The 26,417-nt window shown below is 35.2% G+C and overlaps 1 protein-coding gene across 27 annotated transcripts in view; it reads right to left on the bottom strand.

The window, feature by feature from the left end:
• PPFIA2 (PTPRF interacting protein alpha 2) overlaps positions 1-26,417 on the bottom strand; it is a 438,359-nt gene that overhangs the window by 12,015 nt on the left and 399,927 nt on the right. For 15 of the 27 annotated variants that reach the window (XM_084794262.1, XM_084794271.1, XM_084794259.1 and 12 more), the window contains 6 exons: positions 15,791-15,872; positions 13,261-13,461; positions 10,488-10,550; positions 9,434-9,463; positions 7,782-7,975; positions 5,233-5,330 (listed from right to left, as the gene is read on the bottom strand). In XM_084794262.1, coding sequence (XP_084650388.1) covers positions 5,233-5,330; positions 7,782-7,975; positions 9,434-9,463; positions 10,488-10,550; positions 13,261-13,461; positions 15,791-15,872 — 668 coding nt within the window. The remainder of the gene's footprint in view (positions 1-5,232; positions 5,331-7,781; positions 7,976-9,433; positions 9,464-10,487; positions 10,551-13,260; positions 13,462-15,790; positions 15,873-26,417) is intronic. The other 12 variants (XM_084794252.1, XM_084794273.1, XM_084794274.1 and 9 more) reach the window with 3 other exon arrangements.

Below are 26,417 nucleotides of genomic sequence, written 5' to 3'. Positions count from 1 at the left end.
TCCCTCCTAGTCTTCCTCCTTCTCCTCTCCACCCTCAGGATTATGGGTCAAATGATGTTCTTCATTTGAAATGTTTATTAACCACTACTTCAATATTGCAAATAATCAGACAATCCATTTTTTTCTTCCTGAAGTTACATGTGAAACAGAATTTTAGCACAATACAGAAAACACATTGACATTTTGGACTTAAAAAGTCATTGTTTTTCAATAATTTATCAGTGGAAAAAACTGAGGTGTATATTGACACACACCACAAGCTGACTTTTCTTTGTTTAAAAGCGACATCTTAATGAAGTACAAAACATTCTGACATTTACTTCCTAAAGATAAAACCTTCAGAGGAAATGCCATGTGTGCTTGCTAAAGGCAAAACCTGGAAAAACATATTTTTAATTGATCCTATCATATATTTTCTTTGTGTATCAGCAGGATGATATATAAAAACATAAAGTCATATGAAGACTATATTTGCTCTGTCCAAAGAAAAAATTAAATAATTAAAAATTAGTTATCAAAAAGAAAAGATTTTCTTTAATTGGAGAAAAAAGATGAAAATGTTTTCTAATGCCAAACTGAAAGCCACATTACTGTAAATTTTATACTTAAATATATATATATATATATATATATATATATATATATATATATATATGCATATATGCTTGAAGTGTTACAAACATTTTTATTAAAAATTTAAAAAATTTTTACATATATATTTATATTATTATACACATATACTATAAGCTACATATACTACAGCAAGAAGAACCATGACCCAATCTAGGAATTATATAAATGTTACATTCTTAGTGTTTTGGCTCTTTGTATTTGGCAGCCTTGAAGGAAACATCTTTCCTATCACGGGGTGTCTAAATTTCTGAATTTAAATCAATATCTATCATATCTCATCATTATCAACATAAAATATCTATCTAGACATTAAAACATCTTAACCCCTAAACAACTAAGCTTAATTATAAAATTAACCTATCTGGTCTTCAACCCCATCAGAGACTTGAGAAGGAATAAAAGTGATTTTTTATTAACTTGTTTTTATTTCACTTACTTATCATCAGCATGGGTTTCCTCATGCATAACATTTAAACCAAATGATAGCACTGGCTGTTCCACGCAGCAACACTACTTGTTCCCTCAGGCACGATTCCCACTCTGACGGTGTTACATGTTACCTCTGATTTACACTACTATGTGTCTCTTCACTACTTCTGATTTTCAATTTTCTTATATTATGGTGTGTCCTCTATATACACCATGTAAGCTCTATTTTCATATCTCTTTTGAATACATTAGTTAGTATATCTTTATTTCAAATTATTACTCAGACACCTTAATTTAAACCTTCCATCGTTATGCTTGTCTTAGCTTTCACTTTCCTTACAATTTTATTATTACATATTTAAAAATTTTTGTTCTAACTCCCTGTTATAGTTCTTATGGTTTATACTATTCTGCATCAAATCATACCTAAAATTTAAATTATACTTTCTTGACTTTCTAAGGTCTCCTATATCATCGCCCTCTTGTCATTTTATAGATAATATAAAGATCTCCAAATCATTTAATTTCTTTTTCCTCACTACAATCATTGAAGGATTTCAGTTGTTCATTGTAATTCTCTGCAAAATCTAAGCCCTCTAGATATTATTACCTGCAGGAGTAATAATAATTTTATTAATACATTTTTGGGTATGAATCCATATTACAATTTGTTTTATCACCATAGTTTTCTTCTTTTTAAGTTTGTGATTCTAATATTTATTTTCCACTTCAACCTTGTCTCAGATTCTGTTTTCCTAAGAATGCATTGACTCTGGCTTTATGATTAGTGGGCTTCTTGATTCCTAACTATCAATTACCTGGACTGAGTACATGTGGCCATGTGTGTCACCACTAGTTTACTTACTTTTAGTAAATGCATAATTTTTAGATGAAGGAGACAAACTTTTTTCAAAAAACAGCAACAAGAAATGTCCTGTTTTCACCTTCACAATGTGTAGATGCAGATATATACCAAAATACCTGTTCATTTTTGAAATCTAAGGTATTTAGCTTGTTTTTGACAATATATATCAAGCAAAATCCCCATCATACATGTAGTTAAGAATATAAATAAAATAACACATTTACGGCATTAAGACAAATAAACTGTAATCGTAACTTTCTTGTTCAGAACAGCCACATAGTAATTATAATATTATAAATATCTTTCACATCAGAATTACACACTGGCATTTATGCTTAATAGGGACCCTCTTGACCTAAACAACAAATGCTCGAGATCAATGTCAACGGTTTCTTAGCAACAAATTAAAAGTTGGTGCATTCTCGACACCTTCCTTACATCAGAAATCTGTTTTCTAAGGTCTAGGTTAATTAGCACTTCTGATAATGACAGAGAATGTTAGTCAGGATTGAGAGCTATTTCTCTAAATGCCATCAGATCAATTGTCGGAAGCAGGGGCTATTTCTGATCTCACTCACAGCCTCTTATCAGGCGTGGCTGTTTGTGTGTAAGCACAGTGAATCAGTACAGCTTTTTCTCCAGGCTCTAGTCTAAGCTGCAACTGCCAAATAATAATAGAACCTTTGTGACTGGGCCAAATGAGTAATTCTTCCTTTTCACATTGATCTATTGTAAAGAAGTTCATGTAGTGTGACCAGGCATAATGAAATCTAACTGAGAAAAGTACTTCAGAAAGAACACTAGAAAGTGGTATCCCATGGACAAAATCTACTCATTAAACAAAACATCCTTTGTTAGGTCAAACATACATTTCTTTCTAGGCTGTCCTCAGTCTGTTAGTTCCTGGATTTTAATTCAACTGTAGAACAATACACCTAAAACAACATGCAATTTCTTGGGGTCCAAAAATAAAGAAAAAGAAAAATAAACCCCTTGATTTTCACAAGAGAAAATGCATTCTTGCTTCTTGGTAGCAAGCTAAATGAAGTATTAGAAGAAACCAGTTGTGTGTTTATCTATTCACTGATGAACAAGGTGCAGAAAAATACTTTCAAATATTCATCTTCACAGCATTCAAGTGAAGCTTTGTAGAAGCAATATAATGTTCATATCTGCCAGAGATGCATTTTCTGAAGTTGACACAAATAAATGTAAGGGAAACCTGAGAGAAGTAATCTTAGAAAAAATACAGCAGTGTTAAACTTTAATATGGGAAGGGAGAAGTATGTAATACATGCCATTTCTTATGGAAAAAAGGGCCCAAGAAAAATTAAGATGAAAAGAGTGTTGTACCGACTTTGACTGGTTAATGTTGTATAGATAATCCCATGCCATATGATGAAGTGCTTGCAAGTATCAGTTCTTGGGTCATAGGAAATGGGAATAAAACTGATAAATAATTTCATATCTGTACTGGATTATTTTATACCAACATGACACTAAATTCATCTCAGAGGATGGATCCTCAATTTAGAAAAATGCCAATATAAGATCAGGCTGTAGGCCGGTCTATACGGCATTTTCTTAATTAGTGATTGATGAGGAAGGGCTGCGCACAGAGCAATGTGGGTTGTGCCACTCCTGGGACCATCATGCTCTATTCTATAAGAAAGCAGGCTGAGTAAGCCATGATGGACAAACCCATAAGCAGCACCCTTTCCTGGTCTCTGCACCAGCTTCCGCCTCCAGGTTCCTGTTCTGTTTGAGTTCCTGTCCCGGTTTGCTTCAATGATGAACAGTGATTTGTAAGCCAAACAAACACTTTCCTCTCCAACTTGCTTTTTGGTCATGGTGTTTTGTAATAGCAATAGAAACCCTAACTAAGACAATATCTAAACCCATGAGCAAAACATTGAGACACAATTAAATTTTTTTTCTACTTTACAAAGTATAGGCAGATTAAAATTGTTTACTAAAAACAGAGGCTTGTGGATGCTCATATGTTATGCCCAACAACTTGCTTTTCATCGACAATTAGAAAGATCTAATGGTCTCCAAGAAGTGAAAAATCTAGTATCTTGATTTTTAAATCGTGATTTCTCTTGTATATTATGATGAACAACTTGATATGATAGTGTCCCTCAATTTTTTTGTGTTGGATGCTTGTGGATATATGTAATATGATATAGTAGAGTTAGTGTGGAACCCTTAAGAGAGGACTGGTGAGAGATCATTACATCAGCCGTGGATACTTCCCTTTGAAGGAAGCAACATAAATCTTGTGGTCCTCTTGCCAATTCTCATAAAAGGGTTGCTATACATGACCGAGTCTGGTGAGATCCAGAATATTATCTAACAATGTAATTGTTTATCACTTCTGTTTTCTTCCCTCATTGTTAGCAACCATGATATTATGATGGCAAGGGAGATACCTACAAAATCAATAATATGCTGCATGGATTTTTAGCCCTCCAAATTGGGAGATTCATCTTTTCCTTTGAAAGTTGTCTTACCTTATATATTTTGTTATAGTAACTGAACACTGAATGGTAGATGGGTTAATTATTAAACACAGTACTTTTTGACTGCATCTGCAACATGGACTGTCTTTGTACACAGGATGATTGCAACAGTTAGCCTTGCATTGAAACACAATTCTGAATTAAAGGTAGTAATGCACTGGTGAGTTTTAGAAAGAAAATATTCATAGAATTGCCACATAATTTGCAATGTATTTTTATAACTATGGAAAATATTTCTGAGCACTGAAATTGAATTCAAATGCTACAAAACAAGATGAACTGCTGTAGACACAGCACAGCATGTTTCCCTGAATTGTAATGACAATATTACTCTAAAAGTTAGACAAAAATATCTACTAAGAACCATTTTTTTCCTGAGACAGGCTTTCTCTGTATAGCCTTGGCTGTCCTGGACTCCCTTTGTAGACCAGGCTGGCCTCGAACACACTCAATCCCCTGCCTCTGCCTCCCAAGTATTGGGATTAAAGGTGTGTGACACCATGTCTGGCCCTTAGACAACCATTTTTAACACAGGTAGAATAATAGGTCAGAGAAATAAATCTGCTTCCAGAAAATCAAAGGTACGTCTCCCAAATAATCGATCCTATAACATAGCAATATTCTTTTCTGTGTTATAATTGGGGACAAAACAGAAATGATACTTCGAACAAAATGTGTAATATATTCTGATGATTGTATCATATGGACCATCTTCAGTTTAAAAATACAGATGTAAAAATCTCTATATTAAAAGTATTTGCTACTAAAGGGGAGGCATGTTACCTTTGATTTCATGTTGGCTTGCTTCTCGTCTTCTTTCTAGTTCTTTTCTATCATAATTCAATCTTTTCAAACACATAATTCCATACTGTAAACTTGTTCTATTTTCATAAAAGAGAAAAAAATTAAATTGCACCATAAGATGATTATGGTCACCTTTACATTACTTTTAGTGAAGCATCTTTATCAATTACATGCACAATTGCATCCTTCAGCTGGAAAGGAATAATTATCCTAATTATCCAAAGAATAAAATGTTTCAAAGAAAGAGAATATTTAAATAATTTGATAGTTATAATTTTGAAAATAATTATACATAGGTACCCATAGTTCTCTCAATATATATCTACATATACATGCACATAATACTTATGTATAGTTGCACATAATACATATATATATAGTTACCTAGACAGTTATGCATCTGTCTTCAACTTGGCATTTTCTACAGGACATTTTAGCAAATTAATAGTTTATTTCTTCCCAAAGAACTTAACGTCTCTCTTTGGAGACAGAAATAAATTTATACAAAATCAATGACTCTTAGGCAGATTAAAATACATAAAATAGGCAGAGTACTGAATATGAATGAAGAGCCAACAACACTAGGGACAGACAAATATGTAAAAAAGAACAAGTCAGAATATACTGAGACTCTGCAGAAAGGATGCTGTGGCAGAGAAAACTATGACACTAAAAAGACTAGGATACAAGAAATGTTGGGGCATTAGTGGAACAGAAATATTATATATTGTAATTCAGTGCTGTGGATGAAATTTCAGAGGTGTGGTGATATTGAGGCGTACTATGTAGAGTCGAAGTTCAGCCTAGGAATTAAGGGGCAAATGCAATTGCAGATGAGAAATCTGGACATGGCAAAGTAAGACTTGTATTTTGTGTGTATTATGCATTCAAGGGGGGATTTTCAGAGGATGGAGGGATGATAATAAAATGACTGCTTAGTATTTTTGTTTTGTTTAGGGAGCAATGATCTTATAGAATGTAAAACATTTGGAAATGGAAAAAAGTAAGGTCTCATAGCGTAAGTATGGAAAGAGAACCTCACAGATGTCCAAAGACAAGAAACTATAAAATTATAGTTAATAATAATATGTTGAGTAATATTAAAAATAAAGTCCACAGAAGAGTATCACAGAAAAATAAAAGGGCTTCTAGGATTAAAAGTAATAATAAAAAAGTAATAATCATTGACTATCATTAATTTCTCAACTATTTAACAGTAGATACATATTCAGACATGAGAAGCAGACTGTCTATACATATATACTGGATGCATTTATATATTACACATTTTAATAATAACAATGTGACACAAACATCTGAAACCTTAGGGGAAAAAAAAAAGAAAGCTGAACATATGTCTCTATAAATGTGTACATTGAAGTTTTCACTCTCATAGCCCAGAATGTGACTATATTTGGAACTGAGACCTTTAAGAGGGAAACAACATAAACAATGTCATTAAGCATACCCCTAAGCTATTCTTATAAGAAGCAATAATTTGGAAAATCACAGACAGTGGGAGTGTGTACTTACAGAGGAAGGACCATACACAGAGACACACAAAGAGGATAGGAGGCCTCCAAAAAAAACAGACCCACTCATTCCTCAGTCTTAGCCTCCACCACCTAAAGCAGAGGCCACCATGCTACGAAATAGTATTTAACAAACAGTATAATTCACTATAACCCGCTTGAAACCTGATAGAAGATAAGTTTAAAAAAAAAAAAGAGTTTTCTCCCTTTTATCCACATATTCCCAGCTTTTAAACAAAACATTCAGTAGTAGTTTTTCAAACACTAATATGCTAATAATAAAACATATTAACATGTAAAAAAAACAAAAGCACATAGCATAAATATGTGCTTCATAGAAAATGTGCTTCCTAGAAGAACTTATTCTCAGTTGTTTTCTTTTTCTAACATGTCCTGACAGTGCATCGTTTATAACCACATAGCTTTGTATGCTGAAACTGTGAATAGCCGGTTATTCTTTATAAAAATTATTTTTGTTCTTATATTTTTTTTCATTTTACTTTTTGTGGGAGTGTTTTCATGCATATGGGCTCACTATGTATATCCTTGATATCCATGGAGGGCAAAAGTGGGCAAAAGATCACCGGAATTAGACTGACTGGTGGTTGAAAGCCACCACATGGGTGCAGGGGATTGAATCTGGGTCCTCTGCAAGAGCAAAAAGTGCTTGTAACTACTAAGCCATCTCTCTACCCCATAAATAATTTTTATGTAAACTAAAAAAAAAATAATTTAAAATTCCAATCAAGAAAAAACAAAAAGTATGCACTATGCACTCTTTGCAGACCTTCGCATAAACTTCAGGCCAATAACATATATATATGTTATGTCCAATCCTTCAGTTCGTTGCCTGAACACTTGTTGTAAAGAGTTGACGCAGACCCTCTGGATAGCAGACGTTTTCCTTCTATTGCTCCTCTATAATTTTTTTGTGTGTGTTGGTTAGCTGCATATTGTTTATGGCTTCACTGTCATCACTCTTTGCTGGAAACCTACCGATGGAAGCTGTCCACCATCTTTAAGTGGACACGAAGATCCTTTTTTGTGAGGTGATCTAACATCCGTGCGTCGACCAAGCATTCCATGAAGTAGCTTCTGTACTGAGGGAGCCCCAGGCTGGGAAGCCATTCGTTCCCAATCCACTCGTGGTTCATATCTCCATACGCCAGCGTCTGCAGGAAGACCGGACACTGGAACTGTTTTATAGCAGTCAAGTTTCTTAACCAGTAAGACGAGATGGTAAATGGAGGATATCAGCAACTATCATAACTGAAATTTCATTAATATGATACATGTGTCAACAAAGGAGAGATAATATTTAACCTACATGTATAAATTTGTTAGAACATTTACCTATAAATTAATTAACATCATTGTGTATTTTAAAATGATAGATTTTGTCCAGATGTGTGTCCAGATGTATATATACTGTATGGATATTAAGCCTAACCATTCCATCTCTATACTGGTAGAATTCTTTTATTTTTAAAATACTGTGCCATTTCCCTTTAACTACGGTCCTATTGCCATTGCCCCTGTGTCATAACAAACACCCACACGAATGAGAAAACTCAGTAAACAAATGGAGAAAAAAAAAAAAAAACAACACGAGGGCAAAAGACAGCATGCTGATGCTTAAGCCAACAATATGCTCTTGAGATCAGTGTATACCAGGCATTCCATCAGGTCCCTGGAAGAGTCCTTAACCAGAAATCAGACAATTTAGACTATGTGTTCAAAGCAGGCATGGTAAAAACTGAGAGAGATAAGCAAACTTTTTTTGTGGTGTAAGACTTGATCCTGCCACATAGCGTTCAAAACAGGTTGAATAAGTCTCGTATCAACCATCATTACAAAACTCAATTTTCATAAGGTTACCATTTATTTTTAGACTGTTAGTTTAAAGGATGTATATTATAATCATTTAAAGGATACTAATTTCAGAGAGTTGTCTACTTAGTTCTTAATTGCGTAATAAATTCACAGTTCTAATTATAATGTGTAAATGTAGGGAAAATATGGATGCTCTTTTTTAAAAAATTATAAAATTTGTTTCAGCTTCAAAATTGTACTATATCATTATTAAATAAAGATTTTTATATAGTTACCAAAATTTTATTTATGTTCTCAACTTATTCTCCCAGTTACCTAATGTGTAGAATTGCTGTACTGTTTTTTCTTTTTTTTTTTCAAACCCAGACCTATTTAATATAAATCTCTGTCTTCTGTGGCCAGTTTAATACTGGGGCTTGACCCGATCTGACACCTGTTATGCGTACACCTTTTGTTATCTCACCAACCCCCAAATACTACATATGAAACTGTAAAGTAAATGAGACAAGAAAAAAGCCTTTGTACCTTTCCCCAGAGATACATATCTTGGTCAGATATGTCACAGAGTAATTTCAGAGAAATTTAAGTTTAGATCCATCCTTTGAGGAAGAAAATTACCCTGTTACATATACCAACTATGAAGCGATGATAACTTTATTTACAAAATACAATATATGAAGATGCACATATAATATTACGTATAATACTGATTTAAGTATATATGACAGTGATGGTTTCTATTGTCATGACCTAAAATTGTTTTCTAATTTATATCTGAATAGTTTACTATGTGTTAAAGCATATCAGTTTCCTACCTGGGCCCAGCTTCCTTCCTCAGATTCTTTCTGGGTTAGCAGCAGGAAATGATTAATAAAGCAGGTAAACATAAATTAATTACAAATGATTCTTGGAATACATTCTACCAGATGCAGAGTTTTAATTTAGTATGTTAATGACATAAGCAGACATGCATATTTTTATACCAATTCACTCTCCCAGAAGAAGACCATATAGCAAATTTTTAATTAACTCTAATTTAAATATACACAAAACACATGGGAAATTTTCAGTTTGGTAAAAATTTGATCTAGGTCATCTTTAAATTTATATAAAATTTCAAATTTAGTACAAAGTTACGATTATGTGTACCTTATATAGTACAGAAAGATTACAGAATAGAAATTAATAAAGTGAATTATACAGAAATTAACTGTATCTTTCTGTCACAGCTTATGGGTAAACACACCCAACAATAGCCAACTAAGAACACAGAAGAAAATATGCAACTGAAAATTCAACTTAGGATGTGACACTGCATTGCTCTTTTATAGCATTACATTCTCAATAATCAAAATTTTAAATGAGAATTAAAGAGAAAGTACTTTAAAATGAAGGTGCTAGGTATAAAATATATGATGTGCCCTACTTTGACTCTTGCCATGAATAATAACTCCATAGAACATCATATTTTTAAACCTGGTGATTAGAGTCCTGTACAACTCTGCTTTTTAAACACAATACACCAATATTTTTTCTTAGATGTTACGTATGGGATTGTACAGGCCAAGAAAGTACGTAATTACATTAAAAGTGAAGATTTAAAAAAAAAGTGAAGATTCAATGTAAGCTTTTGTACACTGAGAAAGATTGATTAACTAACATCAATTCCTTTGGCCATGCCATTTTTAAGAGATACTGACAACCAAAATTCTCAGTGTTCTATGTTTTACTAAATGATTTCTGTTTGCATATTATAACCCATAGACTTTTAGGATAAGAAGCAATGGCAGCCTAACACTGTTTCATATAAATTGCCAAACAAATAACAGCATCTTTTCCTCCGGTTTCAGCATAGCTTTGAAGACTCACCGTTTTTGCTGGAGCTGCAAGGTTTTCCATCTCTTCATGGGTCACCCAGACATTGCCTGAAGGCTAGTGTGGAGCCCAAAGGAAACGATGCCATCCATGGAGGGGAACCAGGGTAGAGAGAAAGGAGGCACCTCTGTCAGTCAACAGCACTGCACACATCACATGGTTGATCCTGATCTATGCATGCATTATGAACCAACACCTGAGAGTCCCTCTGTCATTTTTTAAAATTTAAGTAATTTATTCTTATCACATCTTGATTGTTATCCCCTCACTCATATCTCCCCATTCCCGCCTCCCTCCCTCCCTCCTTCATTCTATTCCCTTCCCTTGGGTCTGTGACAGAAGGAGACCTCCTCCCCCACCATATGACTGCAGCCTGTCAGGTCAGAGAGTCCCTGTGTCCTTTATTCAGAGATTTGCTGTGATACTTATATTCTTTGGTTCTCAGTTTTTTTTTTTTTTAAAAACAATGGTAAAATTTCACATTCTAAAAGAGTATAACCATCTGATCAATTTTGTAAAATGACAAACTTTGTCTTCTAACATGATGTCCCAATGTATTGCAAGATTTCATTCACATGCTTTAAAAATCACCAACATCCCTTGAGAACTGTAAATTTACTGTCACAAGTAAACTGTAATCCTTATAGACTGTTTGGAAAACAGCATTAGCATAACAAAGTGGTCTTTAATTCAATTTTTAATTCAAAGGCATCCTTCCTTCTAGTCTTGAAGAGGAAAAAGAACTGAAACATTATTTTTGGGATAATGTTGATTTAGTAATAGCGATTTCTCAGCCACACCAATACTGTCAAATTCCAAAACATTTATTTCCTAATTGTTCAGCTGTGTCTTATCACCATTGGTTGTGGTTTGAATTTAAATGCCTTCTGTGGGATAAACTGTTTGAATACTTAGTATCCAGATGGTGATAATGTTTAGGAAGTTCATGGAATCTTTAGAAAGTAGAACCTCAGTGGTCAACTGAGTCACTGTGACCAGGCCTTGAGGCTTCGTAGCCAGGCTCCACGTCTATACACATGTGCTCCCTGACTGCAGCCACAGCTGGCCTGCTTCTTGTTCCTGCCACGTTTCCCTTCCTGCTGTCACATGCTGCCCACCACGTTAGACTGTGTTCCTCTGAAACACTGTAAGACAGAGTAAATTCTTTCTCTCTTAACTTGCTTTTGTTAGCAACAGTAGGATAACTAAGACACCATTATTGTGTTTGTCTTGTGTATACAAAGTACAAGCTTTACCTCAGAGTAACATCCATACTATGGTGGAAAAACACTGAATAAATTGATTTTTTTTTTTTTTGTTCTACAATGGATTACTCTTTTAGGACATTTCTCTTTTCTAAAAAAAAAACCTTGGTTTTTATCTCTATATACCATACAGTCAATAATTTGATTCTAAAATCTACTTACTAACATAAGGATCGTGATATTGTTTAATGTTCCTTCCACTGGAAATTACTTCACATCAAATTTCACAATCTTTTTCTGGCAAATCTATATGCAAAGTTTTCCAAGTCAAGAAACTTACTACTTCTTTGCTTTGGAAGGAACAGCAAAGGCAATGCCCAAAAATCACAAGTTACTCCTGAAATTCTCTATATTTTATCTAATACTATGTTTAACTTTTTTATGAATAATTAATAATATATTTTAATGTAAATTTAAAAGTAATTATGTAGAAAATAAAATAAATATAATATATGTATTAGTGAGTTATAGATATTCACATATGTATATTCTATATAATGACATGCACACATTTCTCTAACAAGGATTTGTATAATGAAGATTCATAATTACAAATAAATCAGAAAAGTTACAGGGGCTAGATGCCATATATATTATCAAAATTATCATACTTAGCTGCTTCAGAATTTATATATGGTCATTTTTTCTAAAAATAAAATTACATACTTATGAAACACATTTAGAACAAGAGCCATTCCTGTTATTGAAAGTCTCACTAACACTGATTCCTGTGGATTCTCTATTGATTTGGACTCCAAATGGGTGATCTTTCCATGAGTGCCTTGACCAATATTGTGTCTTAATGGAGCAGAACTGTTGCACAGGATTTCTGAAATTGTGTACTGGTCACATTTTGTTATGTTGTACAGTGGAGAATCTAGTTATCACTAGAGATTAAACACTCACCAGCAAAACAAACAGCTCAGTAGTAGAAAAAAATATTGTTTGAGAATATTTCCTGATGATTCTACTTGTCATTATGAAAGAATGCCTGTTTTTAGTATATTCTTTTCTAATACTATGTTATAGATACAATTATAAGAGGGATTACAAATGGGAAGCACGCTTTGAAGATGATTCCAATTTTTATTTATAAAATGTCAAATCAAATATAATTTTTAAGCATGCAAATTTTCTATTAGTAATAAACTACAATGTACGTCTTTAGAAACTTGTGACAGTTTGGGTAATCCCAAGATGACTCCAGCTTTCCATAAAAAGAAAAAGAGATTCTGAGAAACAGCAAGCTTTGGGATCCTTTAGCGTGGAAGGGAAATCTACTCTCATCTATGTGCTAGGACCAAAGTCCATCTTGGTTGCAGCTTTCAAGTTTGATAGGAATCAGAGCGCCTCCGGTGGAAACAGATTAACAGTAGCAGGGAGGTTAATGAAGAGCAATGCCCGTCTCTGTGAAATAACCCATGCTGACACTGAAATATGCCCTGTCACACTGCTCTGTGGGCTGTCAGCATCACAGCCGGGAGGGGCGCGCATTGACTCACAGTGCGGGATGTAGGAGGAGCCGAAGGGCTTGTGAGGGAAACCATCTCCTGGATCGCTAGTCTGAGCTTCAAGCGATGCAGAGGGTTGCTGATTCCAATCTCTCTTTGGATTTCGGTGTCTGATAAAGCCGACATGATGGCACCACTTTTCACATTGGCTCTGCAGGCCGCCACGTACCAAGCCGGCATTCCCAGCCAGAGCTGTTTTGTTGGGGAAGAATACAGAGGTTAGAATAAACGTAGAGATTATTTGGGATGATCGAATCTTCATCACGACATAATTGCGTCTTACAGTCGACTGTGAAACACACCTCTAGGAATGTCTTTGAAGAATTCAGAAGAGTCCAGAATATAACTGACCAAGCTATAACTGATCAAGGAAGACAATGCTGAATGTGGGTAGAACAACCCATATGTGGCAGTTTCAGAAGGAATAAAAAACAGGGAGCAAGTTGAACATCAGCATTATCTTTTTCTGCTTCTTATTGGTGGTGCATTGGATCAGCTGACTCACATCCTACTGTCATATTATGTCAATTTTGGATTCCTTGCCTTCCATTCTATAATAGGCTTGCACCATCAAAATGTGAGCCAAAGTAAACCCTTCCTTTAGCTGCTTTAGCTACTTATTTTTCTTTCATGCCAAGAGGAAAACTAATACATCACTTTAGTGTCTTTTGCATCCTCTAGATATTCAAGATTGACTTGCACGTATGAATTTGTTGTCTACAACTCCATGAGATAAATATTATTTTTGACTAGATAGATAGATACATAAAGACAACAATTAGGTAGTAATTAATTTGAAATTAAGACAGTCTGCTTTTTTAGAGTTAAAGTGGACAGGCACCAAATTTCTCCTTATGTATAATGACAAGAACAGCTATCTATAAGGTCCATTGGGTAAGTGGCTTGAACAGTCTTTAAGGACTTCATTATATTACTTCTTTTGAATTCTGAGTGCAGGGGCAGTTTGTCTGTCATGGGTCAAGACAGGTCTACTGTTGCTAGCCCTGTGATTTTGACCAAAGCATGAACTTTAGCCAAACAAAAAATATCCACTCAAGTGCTTACATCTGACCCATAAAACTAGTGAGATAATACATCCATGCTTGGGGATAATTTGAAATGCAGGAGTCGATAACTAATACAAGCATCCTTTGTTTCTATTACCCTACCACATAATAAGTCTACAGCTGGGAAGAGACAAGGAATAGAATTCCAAGTCTGAATCAGTGTGGCTTGGGATGTGGCTTAAGTCAAACACAGGACATAAAGATGTAATGGAGTGATTATACTGTCCATGGTGTATTCCAGAAGGGGAGGCACATTGGGATTAGCTTTATGTTGACAAGGACACTAGAGGTGACAGATGATCCATCAGTCATCTTTCTTGGTTCTTAAACTCAAACCCTTCAGGATCATTCTGCATCTATATGCCTTCAAGGGTCCAGAGTGATTTCCTAGCTGTCTTACAAGATGTTTGAATTTCCACTCTGGTTAACATTACACAAAGGTTGTCTATCCATTGTTACAAACATCGTCTACGGTTAGACTTTAAAGAGTTTTTGATGTGGATAAATTGTGTGAGAAGCAGTACGCTCTCCCCCACACTACATTCTTTATAGACTGTGCACACAAGGAGGAGAGAAAGAAGCTAAAAGTTATGGGGCCCCATTCACGGGCTCAGCATGCTTGTTCATCTTGTTTATTCCACTTTGTGATTTGAGTCACATTAGGAAGCACATTAGAAGCAATTTCTGCACCCAGGATAGGTTTAATTAGCTCTGGCTCCACTGGCTGTCATTTATCAGAACCCCAGTGTCAGGAAATCTGGTTTGTTTTCAATCTGGAGGATTTGTTCGTCCCTTACCAAAATAGCAACTAACTCTCTGTCAAAACAGCTCATTTTATTGGAAAGGCATCTGAACAAGGAATCCCTGTCATTGTTGAGGTGTGATTTCTTAAACCCTTCCCTTAGTACTTTGGGCTGGTTTTTTTCTTTTTAAAAATCTATCTATCTATCTATCTATCTATCTATCTATCTGTCTGTCTGTCTATCATTCATCTATCTATCCATCTATGTATCTTTCTATTATCTATTTGCTTATTCACTTTACATCCCGATCATAGCCTCCTCCCTCCTTTCCCCCTGTTCTCACCCTCGTTCCTTCTTCCCCCTATGAAGGTAACTGAAAAGATAGGCTTGGAAGATATAACTTCAGTAATTAAATGCTTTGAGCTAATGTAACAAAAGCAAAACACAGGTTTATTTCAGTCAGTCCAGAAAAAAACATATGTTGTTTTTATAACTACCTATTTAAGTGAATAGTTTTAATGCAAAGTCTATTTACTTAGCTATGAATATAATATGACAATAAAGTGCTATCTCAATGCTAAGAATCCATAGACTTTTGTGTGTGTCCATTATAGGGTGCCGTAGGATAGAGGGAAGCTATAGTTTCAGAAATCAATTTTTACCTGTCTCTAAACAACCAAATCAGCAATGACTGACTTAAGTGTTGCTTACCTCAAGCCATGCAACCACCGTGGGTCCATCCCACTGGGCAAAAGGCAATCCTTTTCTACGAGCTTCTTCAAGAAGTTCATGCCTAAAGTACAGCAAAGATCATTAGTTGATTAATATGGAAGGAGATGCCTGTGATTTTTTTTAAACCACCAACAAGTGTTTAATGAAGGGTGATAAAGAATTCCTTATTCTGCTGAGTCATATTTAGACCTGAGTGAAACAGTAATATTTAAAAATAACTTTCTTCAACATTATTTCACAATGATACGGACACTGTTAATCAGCTGAATTGTGTTATCAGCCAATATCATTTCCTTTTAGTAAGTGAACAGCTCACATATTCATATGTAATTTTACATTCAAGGATCTAAATGTGGATCTTCTATCTGCCGTTGCCCCATCCCTTACCCTCTTAGTGGCAGAGGCAAAGCTTGTATGTTGAGAAACAGGATGCATTTTGATGGTTCTAGATCCATCCTCATGACGCTACTTTATGAAGCTTTACTCATGACCTCTGAGCCAACATTCTATTTTAAAAGTTAGTTCCTTGTCTCATACATTCTGAGGATCTGAACAAAACCTAGTGAATTTGATCCTTTGATTATATAGAGACCTTTGCCTCAAGCTTTTGCTGATACATATTTTAAATACAACACATATTGCTTAAAAAAAGAATGTCTAGGAAGATAAAAGTGAATAGCTGTTAAGGTTACACCAAGCCAAGAAGAAAAGCTAGGAGCTCTGGGAGTTGGGGCACACAGGAGATCAGGCAGGCTCTTAAGGCAAAAACGATGTGCTGCAAAACAAGCGACTCACCTATGGTCTGCAGTTAAGTCTTTCAAATGGCTGAACTGCACTGAAATGCTGTAAGCCCTCCAGTGCCCACACATGTTCCTGCAGCTCTTCTGACACTTTCCTTCTCTGATCTTGTGACTTCTCAAGGACAACTGAAAACTCATGCCACATTTGAAAACTACACCCATGTAAGTTGATTTCCTTCACTGGAAACCAATGTGAAGTCTTTAATTCAACCGAGAGTTTAATTCATAATCACTACTATTTGTCAATGAAAGGCTAACACATTAGTGAAAGTAAATGCTGCTTCCTGATAACTATAACCTTATATCCCCATCGAGGGCTTCATTGACCCCTATGAATTTAGGATTGACATTCATTTTCAAAAGTTTACAATTAGGGTTAATTGTTTAGGGGTTAAGATGTTTTTAGGTTTAGATGTTTTTTCCATTAATATTTAAATATTTTCTTTTAAAAACTATATTTTATTAAATTACTCATATTACATCTCAGTTGTTAGCCCATCCCTTGTATCCTCCCATTCCTCCCTCCCTCCCATTTTCCCCTTACTCCCCTCTCCTATGACTGTGACTGAGGGTGACCTCCTCCCCCTGTATATGCTCATAGGGTATCAAATTTCTTCTTGGTAGATAGTATATAGATGTTTTTATGGTTGATACACATGAGAGTATGATAGACATTGATTCACATTCAGAATTTTAGACTCACCAAATAGGAAAGATGTTTTCATCAAGGTTGCCAAATACAAATAGCTAAAACACTATGAATGTAACATTTATATAATTCCTAAGTGTTTAGTTGTTCTTATTCTTTTATGTATTTTGTTGTATATATGTGTAATGATATAAATATATATGTAAAACCAAATCCACATAAGATAATTTACTACAGAAGCAGTAGAATATATTTGTATGCAATCTCAAACTACTATATATCCATCCAGGATATAGTAAGAAATATATTCTCTGTATTTCTGTAGGTATACTCTTCTATGAAAATAATAAAAACATAGTATAATAATCATTTATTTTAGTGTATGTCTTTCATGTTAACAAATATATCCTGGATAATATATTTCAACTCCCAAACAAAGCAAAAGGCATTTCAAGAGGAAGAAATAAAAATTTATTTCCATCGAAAGGAATGGAAATAGATGTTTAGGCAACAAAAGAAGGCAAGAAAGATTATCAAGGCTAGGCTAACATTAGAAATGGGGTGAGGCATAGGGATTTAGTGACAGTCAAGAGTAAGTCAAGACCAACACTGCTGTAAATAGTTTGTTCTGAGTGCAAGGAAAAGCAATCAGAAGCTGCCAGCAAAGGAATATAGAATCGTGTGTACATTATTAAGGTCATTCTGGCTATTGACAGCATAATAAACTTGAAACTGGCCATAACTGTGAGCCAAATAGTTGAATAGTTGCGGCAGTTCTCGAAGAATGCCAATGATTTAACTGTGGGGTTGACAGTATAAATGCTGAGAAGTGGTCAGGACAGGAACTCAGGAATATGGTATATATTCATCAGTAAATGCCTCCCAGATTTTCTTCTTATTAGCTGTAAATGATTTGGATACATAGTAATCCCTAAATAAATATTTTAATGTCAAGTTTATAGATGATTATAGATTAAATCAGGGTAAACTATGAAAACACTACAGTTCTTATAAGACCATCTAACAGCCAATAGATATTTAACCAAACTACTTCCGTTTTCAGTGTTTTCTTACTTTCTCAATATAATTCATTTTATAACCCACTATCAGATTAAACTTATTAAGTGGAAACATTTATCAAGTTAGCACAAAGCTCAAATTCCTGACTACTGACTCCTGTTTTCCTAGTAAGAGCAGAACAGACACTGAATTCTATTCCATCTTTGTGTATTAATAGGAAATCATAATTCTTTTCACTTTACTTCCTCCATTCTTGTGTGTTCCTCCTCATCTTAAACAGTCTTTACCCACTTCTTACTCTACAACCTTCCCCATGGCTGGAATATGCTGCTATTATTATGTGGAAGATGGTATTGTGGGCATAGATGCCTGGCCTCTTATATGTGCTGATCTCCAGGACGTGAGCCAAACCTCACTGGCTTTCATATCCTCCATTGTTAAAAGTGCATGTGGTTCAGTGACTATGCCTATATGTGTTTTAATTGAATGAAATTCAAGTTACCTGTAACATGACAACAAGCAGAGCAAGCTCTTGGATATAATACTAAACTATCAGAATTTATATATATTTTGATATGTCCTGCCTAAATTTTAAGAAAATTTAAGAATTTTTCAAGTATAGTTATTTAGATGCTTGGTCCCAAAAAGAAGAATTTGTTCACCAATTCTCATTTTTCTTTTTATATTACTAGATAGATACACAAATAGGTAGAAAAACAGTTAGGAAGTAAAAAATACAACGGGATGAACAGACTGTCTGATTCTATTATAATGTTTATTTTGGTTATCCTGTGAATGGACCTGTACTACTCCAATTTACACATCTGATAAATTATTTATTGATAGGCTTCTTTGAACTCGCCATCTTCGAGGCAACATACCAAATGGCAAAACTTGAATGCTTAATATTTGTATTTGTATCTCTGAAAATGATATTTATTATTTTCTCAGAAAGTCATGGACCACGGGGTGACAATGCCCCCTCAGACCACTGTTCCAAGACTGTTTTAGGTCCATCACTCTGTGGTGTGACTGTCTATGTAAGACATGGTCTCTAAGTTGTCTTTTATCTTCTCTTCAGTGCCTGCCTATTTTCCGTTCATGATATATCCTGTATCTTCTTTTAGCTTTGATTTTCACTGGCACCATGATTTTTTTTTTATTCTATGTACTTGAGTTTACTTCTTTTTAAAATATATTTTATTAATTTATTCATATTATATCTCAGTTGTTATCCCATCCCTTGTATCCTCCCATTCCTCCCTCCCTCCCATTTTCCCCTTACTCCCTTCCCCTATGACTATAACTGAGGGGGATTTCCTCCCCTTGTATATGCTCATAGGGTATCAATTCTCTTCTTGGTAGCCTGCTATCCTTTCTCTGAGTGCCACCAGGTCTCCCCATCCAGGGGACATGGTCAAATATCGGTCACCAGATTCGTGTGAAAGTCAGACCCCACTCTCCACTCAACTGTGAAAAATGTCCTGTCCATTGGCTAAAAACTTACAAGAAGAGCATTATGATGGGTGGATGTGGGCCCAGGGGTCCTGCTCAAACTATGGCACTAGCCAAAGACAAAATGTGCAGTAAACTTAGGCACCATGATTTTTATCACAAGTTTTAACTGCCGTTTCTCCCCCTATCGCACAGGTTTGCTTCTTTCAGTGCCCTGAAAAAAAATCCACCTGGGAGATATATTTTTTTAATAGAATGAGTGAGAGTTTGGCCTCTAAAATGAGATTGTCTGGGCTAGCTTGCTGTACCTCTAACTTGTCTAGATATGCACATATGTTATTTCCTGTTATGGCTCCATTTCCTCAGTGTATAGTGAAACTGATAACTGGACTTACCTCAAAGGATTGAAAGTTTAATGAGAAAACATGTAAATGTGAAAACTGAAATGGTTCACAGAAAGTAAAGAAACAAAGCATGCTTCTTGCTACTAATAACTGCCTAGGGTGGCATGATCAAACTACTGGAGAAAGGCTTCCTGTTTCAGCCTTAGTTTACCCTTTAAGCCATCTATCTAACTTTGAATCAGAGTTGGAAACTTTCTTTTATAGTTTTTGCATTATGGTTTCTGCTTTATAGAAGGAACCTTCCATTCCCATCATTTTTCTTTTTACTGTTTCAACTATCAAGAATTCTTTCAGTCCAAAATAAACAACTCCCTTTTCCTGCTTAAAATCTGGAAGATCTTCAGTATCTAATTTATACCATACTCAACTCAAATTCACCTTGAGCTACACCTCGTGGTTTAGTCTTCTTTTAGGATTTCAAATCTCTCCCAGGCAACCTCATTATTTTATGTATAAATATAATGTGAATTAATGCTGGCTATTTTATTAAATTTTCAAAGTTATCAATGTGGGTATGTACAAATGGAGTCTGATAGGAGGTTATCCAACATTTTTCTCCTTATGAGTGTGTAATTTCATACTCTTGCAAGACATGCCACAGTAGTTTGAAAGAACAAAGGTTTAGGTGTAGATAAATTAAGCAGCGCATCTCATAAGTTAAGAGATAATATGCATTTATCATTAGATATGTGTGAAACCTTATTTAGCCTAAGTGCAAAAGAGCATATATCTGGTCATATACATTAATTTCATCTCCGCAACAACTCACTGGGAGGTCTGTGGGCACACAGCTGTGAACACCAGAATAGGGGCTACTTGTAATCTGAGCAGTAGAAGAGAAAAGCTAAAATTTAAAGCCCAGAAAAAAACCCAACATTCTGGCCACAAAAATCTAAAACTTAAAAAAAAAGATAATTGCATTTTCCTTGTTGCAAAAAAAAAAAAAAAAAAGATATTATCCCAGCTGTCCTTTCCTGTGGCACACAAAATTCCTGTGGATAAGTGGTCCTGTCTGTCTTTACTGTCACACAAGGCAGTTCTTATCTCTATATAACACTAAAGAAAGACTGCTGTGTTTTTGACATTCATACTGGGTTCTGTGTCTTGGCCATAGGATGATGGACATAGACTAGAGAATTATATAGATATAGACTAGGTGGCTATAGACTAGAGAAACGGAAGTGAAAAACCAGCTGTGGACGTTGCGGTGATTGCGTACCTGCATCACTGTCAGCTCCTGTTTGAGAGGCTTGTCCTGAGAGCCTAAGGATCAGGGCGCCATATTGCCAATACTTAGTGCCAATGAAAGAACGCATGGCTTGAAAAACTTTCAAATAATTTGACAAATTGATCATTAATTCTTCGTGTTTCATCAGAGGTTACGTCTTAGTGTTAGTCGGAAGTGTACCTAGATATCACAGAGTTATTCACTGGAAAACATCTTTGTCTATTAAAATCCTACAGTCAACAGGGAAAGATAAAAATTTTCCAGAATTCAGCAGAAGAAAGAACATACTGTATGCAAGCATGGAGGCACAGCCCTATAACCCAAACACTTAGGAGTCGGAAGTAGGACTATTTTCTGTTTGACGCCAGCTGGGACTACAGAGGAAGTGAGGGTGTGATTTATTACCCTACTGTTAACTGATCTGAATTTGTAGACCAAGTCCATGGATATCATAACATAAGAATGTAGTTGGAATTCTATGCAAATGTGAAAAATGTGTGGTGGCACCTAATTTGCAAAACATCTGCAAGCTGATAATGTAGATCTTGGTTAACATAGTTACGCTGAACACAAATGAGTCAAAAATCCCAATCAGATGCTTCAGAATACTGATTACTTAAATACATGGTTAGCTTCATAAATTTAAGTTTCAAATTCAATGTTAACTTTGTTGATTGATTTTTAAAGGTCAGCTTACAAGGATGTGTGTGTGTATGTGTGTGTATGAGATTACTATGCAGTTTCACACGCAGAGAAAGTGGAAAAAACTATGACATTTAAATAGAGTTTATATAGACTTCAATGACATTTATATGGCTGTTTTTTAATAAATAGATTACACTAACTTTCAATGTATTCATACTTAAACACACACACTCTCTCTCTCACCCCCCCCCCATTTCTGTAAGCACTGGATTATAGGAACCAGTCTTGGGGAAGAAATTTAATTTACGTTTGAATTTGAGTTATGATTTACATAATTTCCTCCCTCAATTTATTTTGAATTTAATCATTTTTAAACCATTAAAAAAGAGGAAACACATACCCAGACTGTGATTAAGGAATACAATCAGCCATGCTGCTTTTGAAAACTAGAGGGGCTTGTATTTCTTCCCATTAAATGAGCTCGTTTTCACTGGCACCCTCGTCTGAAATCCCCACTCACTTCCTAATCATAACTGAGGATTTACTGGAAGGCATTGGTAATGTTCCAAGTTGTATGGATTCCACTTAGGTTAGATTGCTTCAGTGCTTCATCTAATTATGAGGTCTCTTTTGTTCAGTTTGGAACCTTCCTGCTTCCATGCTCCTGTGGGTATGAGTCCAGTAATTCCCTTACTGGGGGCAAGAAATCATATTAGTTAGGAGAGAGAGAGACACACACACACACACACACACACACACACACACACACACACACACAGAGAGAGAGAGAGAGAGAGAGAGAGAGAGAGAGAGAGAGAGAGAGAGAGAGAGAGAGAGAGTATCAGGCCTCCAAGGGTACATAGTCAGCAAGTGCGACTCTGTGTTTTGACTTCTAAACCTCAAACCTTAACTTCCTCCGTCTTAACTGTTGTCACACTCACTATCTATCTGCTTACCTCTCGCTTTACCCTCTTCTGCTCTGGGTTTTAGAGATTGTACTAAGGAAAGAGATTTGATGCTTTACTATGCGTAAGCCCTAGGTCACTTTGAGGCAACCAGAAGCTCAGTTTCAGAATGGCAGCCAGCTTGCCCGGTTCTTACGATCGCTAACCACAGTGAATTGTTCTTTGGCTGCTGTTGTTTTCTAACACTTCATTCAAATGGATTAGAAGGATAAATTTCATTTCTTGTAATCATTTTCTTCCAGAAATGGAGGAATCACAAAAACAATATAAAAATCAAGAATGGACCTTACCTTGCAGTTTTGAGTTTTTTTACTAGAGTTTTTCTTAATATCATAAATTATACAAACTAAAACAAGTACTGTACTGTTGGCCTCGGAACTAGGCTTTATCAATAAAGTAATGAAGCACAGAAAAGACCAAAACAGACGTACAGTATCAAGAACTAGAGGAGGGGGCTTTCTCCCCAGCTCTTTGCATATTCCTTTAAGGCACATCATCTCCCCGTACCCAGGGCTTGTATTTATGCAGCTGCCTAGAAGGCAGCAAGTCTCCAGGACCCAAGTGTCTCTGTGTTCATCAGAGCTCAGGTTATACACATTGCAGGACCCCAGCCATGAGTTCTAGGGTATGAACTCCGTTTCTCGTTATTGTAAAGCAAGCGATCCTAACTTCTGAGCTTCCTCTTTAGCCTGCCACTATACTTATGGGGGAAAAGTTACTTTAACCGTAGTAACAATATCATGCACCGAACAAAATGCTTTAATGAACTGACCATGCTGGTGATATTCCAAGAGCTTATACCCATGGAAATACTTAAAATGTTGTGCATATTTTGCATGACTTTTACTTTGATACTTTAATACCCTGTTTGTTTTATGACTGGACAATAAACCCTAATTTTATTTCTAAGAAGAAGATTTTTTTTTCATTAAAATTTTTAAAAAACAAATTTAAAAAATATAAACTTAAAATATAATTCCACCATTTACTTCTTCCTTTTCCTTCTGCCAACCCTTCTCTTGTGCCCCTTCTTTGCTGTCTCTCAAAATCATGGCTTTCTTTTCTTTAATTATTATTACACAAACCCTGATTCCCCACTAAGTGAAGCCCCATACCTCCACATTCTTTAATATTCCTAAATACATAAATACAACCTGCAACCTACTCGGTCCATACAGTGTTATATGTTCAATATATATATATATATATATATATATATATATATATATATATATATATATATATATACACACACATATAAAATTTGGTATTGGGTAATTAATTGGTGAGCTCTTTCCAAGAGAAGACTATTTCTTCTTTTTCAGCATTCATTAGTATACTTCTTTGTCTAGCAATGGGGATGTGAGTGACTTACCCCTTCCATGAGAGACAGATTTTAAATTTGAAACTGTTATTTGAGAAACATAAGTTTGGAAATACTAAACAAAAACAAAACAAAACAAAAAAAACAAAACAAAAAAGCCCTAAATTAATAAACAATGGGAAAAGGCACAGATCTGGCTAAAATCTAGTGTTGCCTTTAACTACATGATAAATGCTTTGCTGGGGAGATGCAGCACTTAACCTTTTCCAGCTAAATAAGTTCTGAAAATGGATATACGAGTTTATCTCCTGAATGTAATGTTGCAGAACTGAACCATGTGCCTGAGAAAAGCACATTTTCAGACATGCAGCACAAAGGGTCAAAGCTCATCTTGAGAGTATGACTTGAGCCTTATAGAGCCCCCATTAACTCCTGAAGACTTGAGAGCCAGGGAAATACAGTCATGTTGCATGCATCTCACAGAAGTAAGCAACACCAGTGTCCAAAAGGCCAATGTATTTCACATATAAATATTTCTCTGAACCAATGATTCCTTTTTCTGTGTGGAAATGAGTGCACATCACGAATTTTATTTTAGGTCAGAGGCAGTGCAGTTTGTGTTGCAACTGAAAAGAGAAATACTAAAGATAAAACGGAAAAAAAAAAAAAGATGGTGCTGAAAATTAACACGTTCAGCAGCCATTGTGAGTCAACTTACCCCGATGTGCTTTTCATGAGATGGGGAAGGGTGGATGGAAAAGAAAAGCACACAAATGTTAATGGATACATTTCAATCCAAAGAAAGCCATGGAAGAAAACAATAGCATCATTTCAGATGTGAGAACTCTCATGTGAGAACAGCAATGGTGGCTTAGAAATAATTTCAGCAGTGGAAGTACTGTTTTAATCCATCATGATACACAAATTATATCCAGAGGTCTGGTTAAGCCAAAGGCAAATTGGACGGTTGACCGATAAGTCTGTATTTAGTATGAGCCACTCTGAAACATGCATGGCCAAATTTTCTTAGCCTCTAGTACATCCCAGGAGGAAAGCAAAGAATATTCTCTATCTGGGGCCACGTCCGTGTCATGATATAGACAGAGAAAAGACCTAACTGAACAGTCCTTCAAGCCCTCCTGCTAAAGCTCAGAAGAAACAGGAAGCTGAGATCCACACCTTTAGTGGAAAAAGTGCTAATTTGATGGTCAGAATAATTGAATTCAGTTTTCATAAAATTGCTAGCAGGTGCTTTATTTAACTTCATCTAGTAGAAGAAAAAAATTGTAAAGCCCATCCTAGGTACAGAAATTTTACATTTATTGTAGCAACTTTTACAATAATCATTGTTGTTAAAAGACATGTGCACCTCTAATAAGAACTGAAGAATTTACAAAACACGTGACTAATATTCTTCAGTTGTTTTATTACATTCTCTTCTCTATATGCTATGATAACAAATATTAAAATCATTCCAATATATGGGTTTTAGTAGTAGACATAGTTATTTGACTAGCTATGCATAAATTTTGCTCAGAAAAAATGTAAACTGGGTGATTTTTCAATCTTACCAGAGATCATCACAAATACAATATCATTTGAATTTAGCTTTGAACTTAGCCGCTCACGCCCTGGGTGTAATAGAGGCATTTAGAAAATATGGCAGTTAAATAACTCAACAAAAATCCATGAGAATAATATATTAAATTCCTACATAAAAGAATACATCTTAGAAAATGAAACTGTTACTACAACTCATAAACTATATTCAATATAACAAAATATGAGGCAGAAATTCTTATTTCAGAAATCAGGCAAAGGAAAGCATTTAGTTTTTTATTGCAAAGCTACCATAAAGAAAAGCCGGATGTGTGGTAGAACACACTGCACATGCCTCCTCCAACAGCATTCATTCAGAGAAACCAGGGGAACCGTTGAGGAAATGCATGTTCTTTGGCCTCAGCTCCAGAACAGCTGCAGAAAGCTCCTCACGTTTTCTTATGAACCAAATGTAAATGTCTAAAAGTTGGCAACACAGTTTCCTAGGAAACTCAAGTCATGTTTTTTTTTCCACATCATACATGAAACTGAAAGAAGATATAACCTAAAAAGAGAT

Source organism: Acomys minous, assembly GCF_964271855.1.
Source record: "Acomys minous genome assembly, chromosome: 9".
NCBI lineage: Eukaryota > Metazoa > Chordata > Mammalia > Rodentia > Muridae > Acomys > Acomys minous.
The sequence above is the reverse complement of the archived record's forward strand: the minus strand, read 5'-3'. Positions and strand labels throughout refer to the sequence as shown.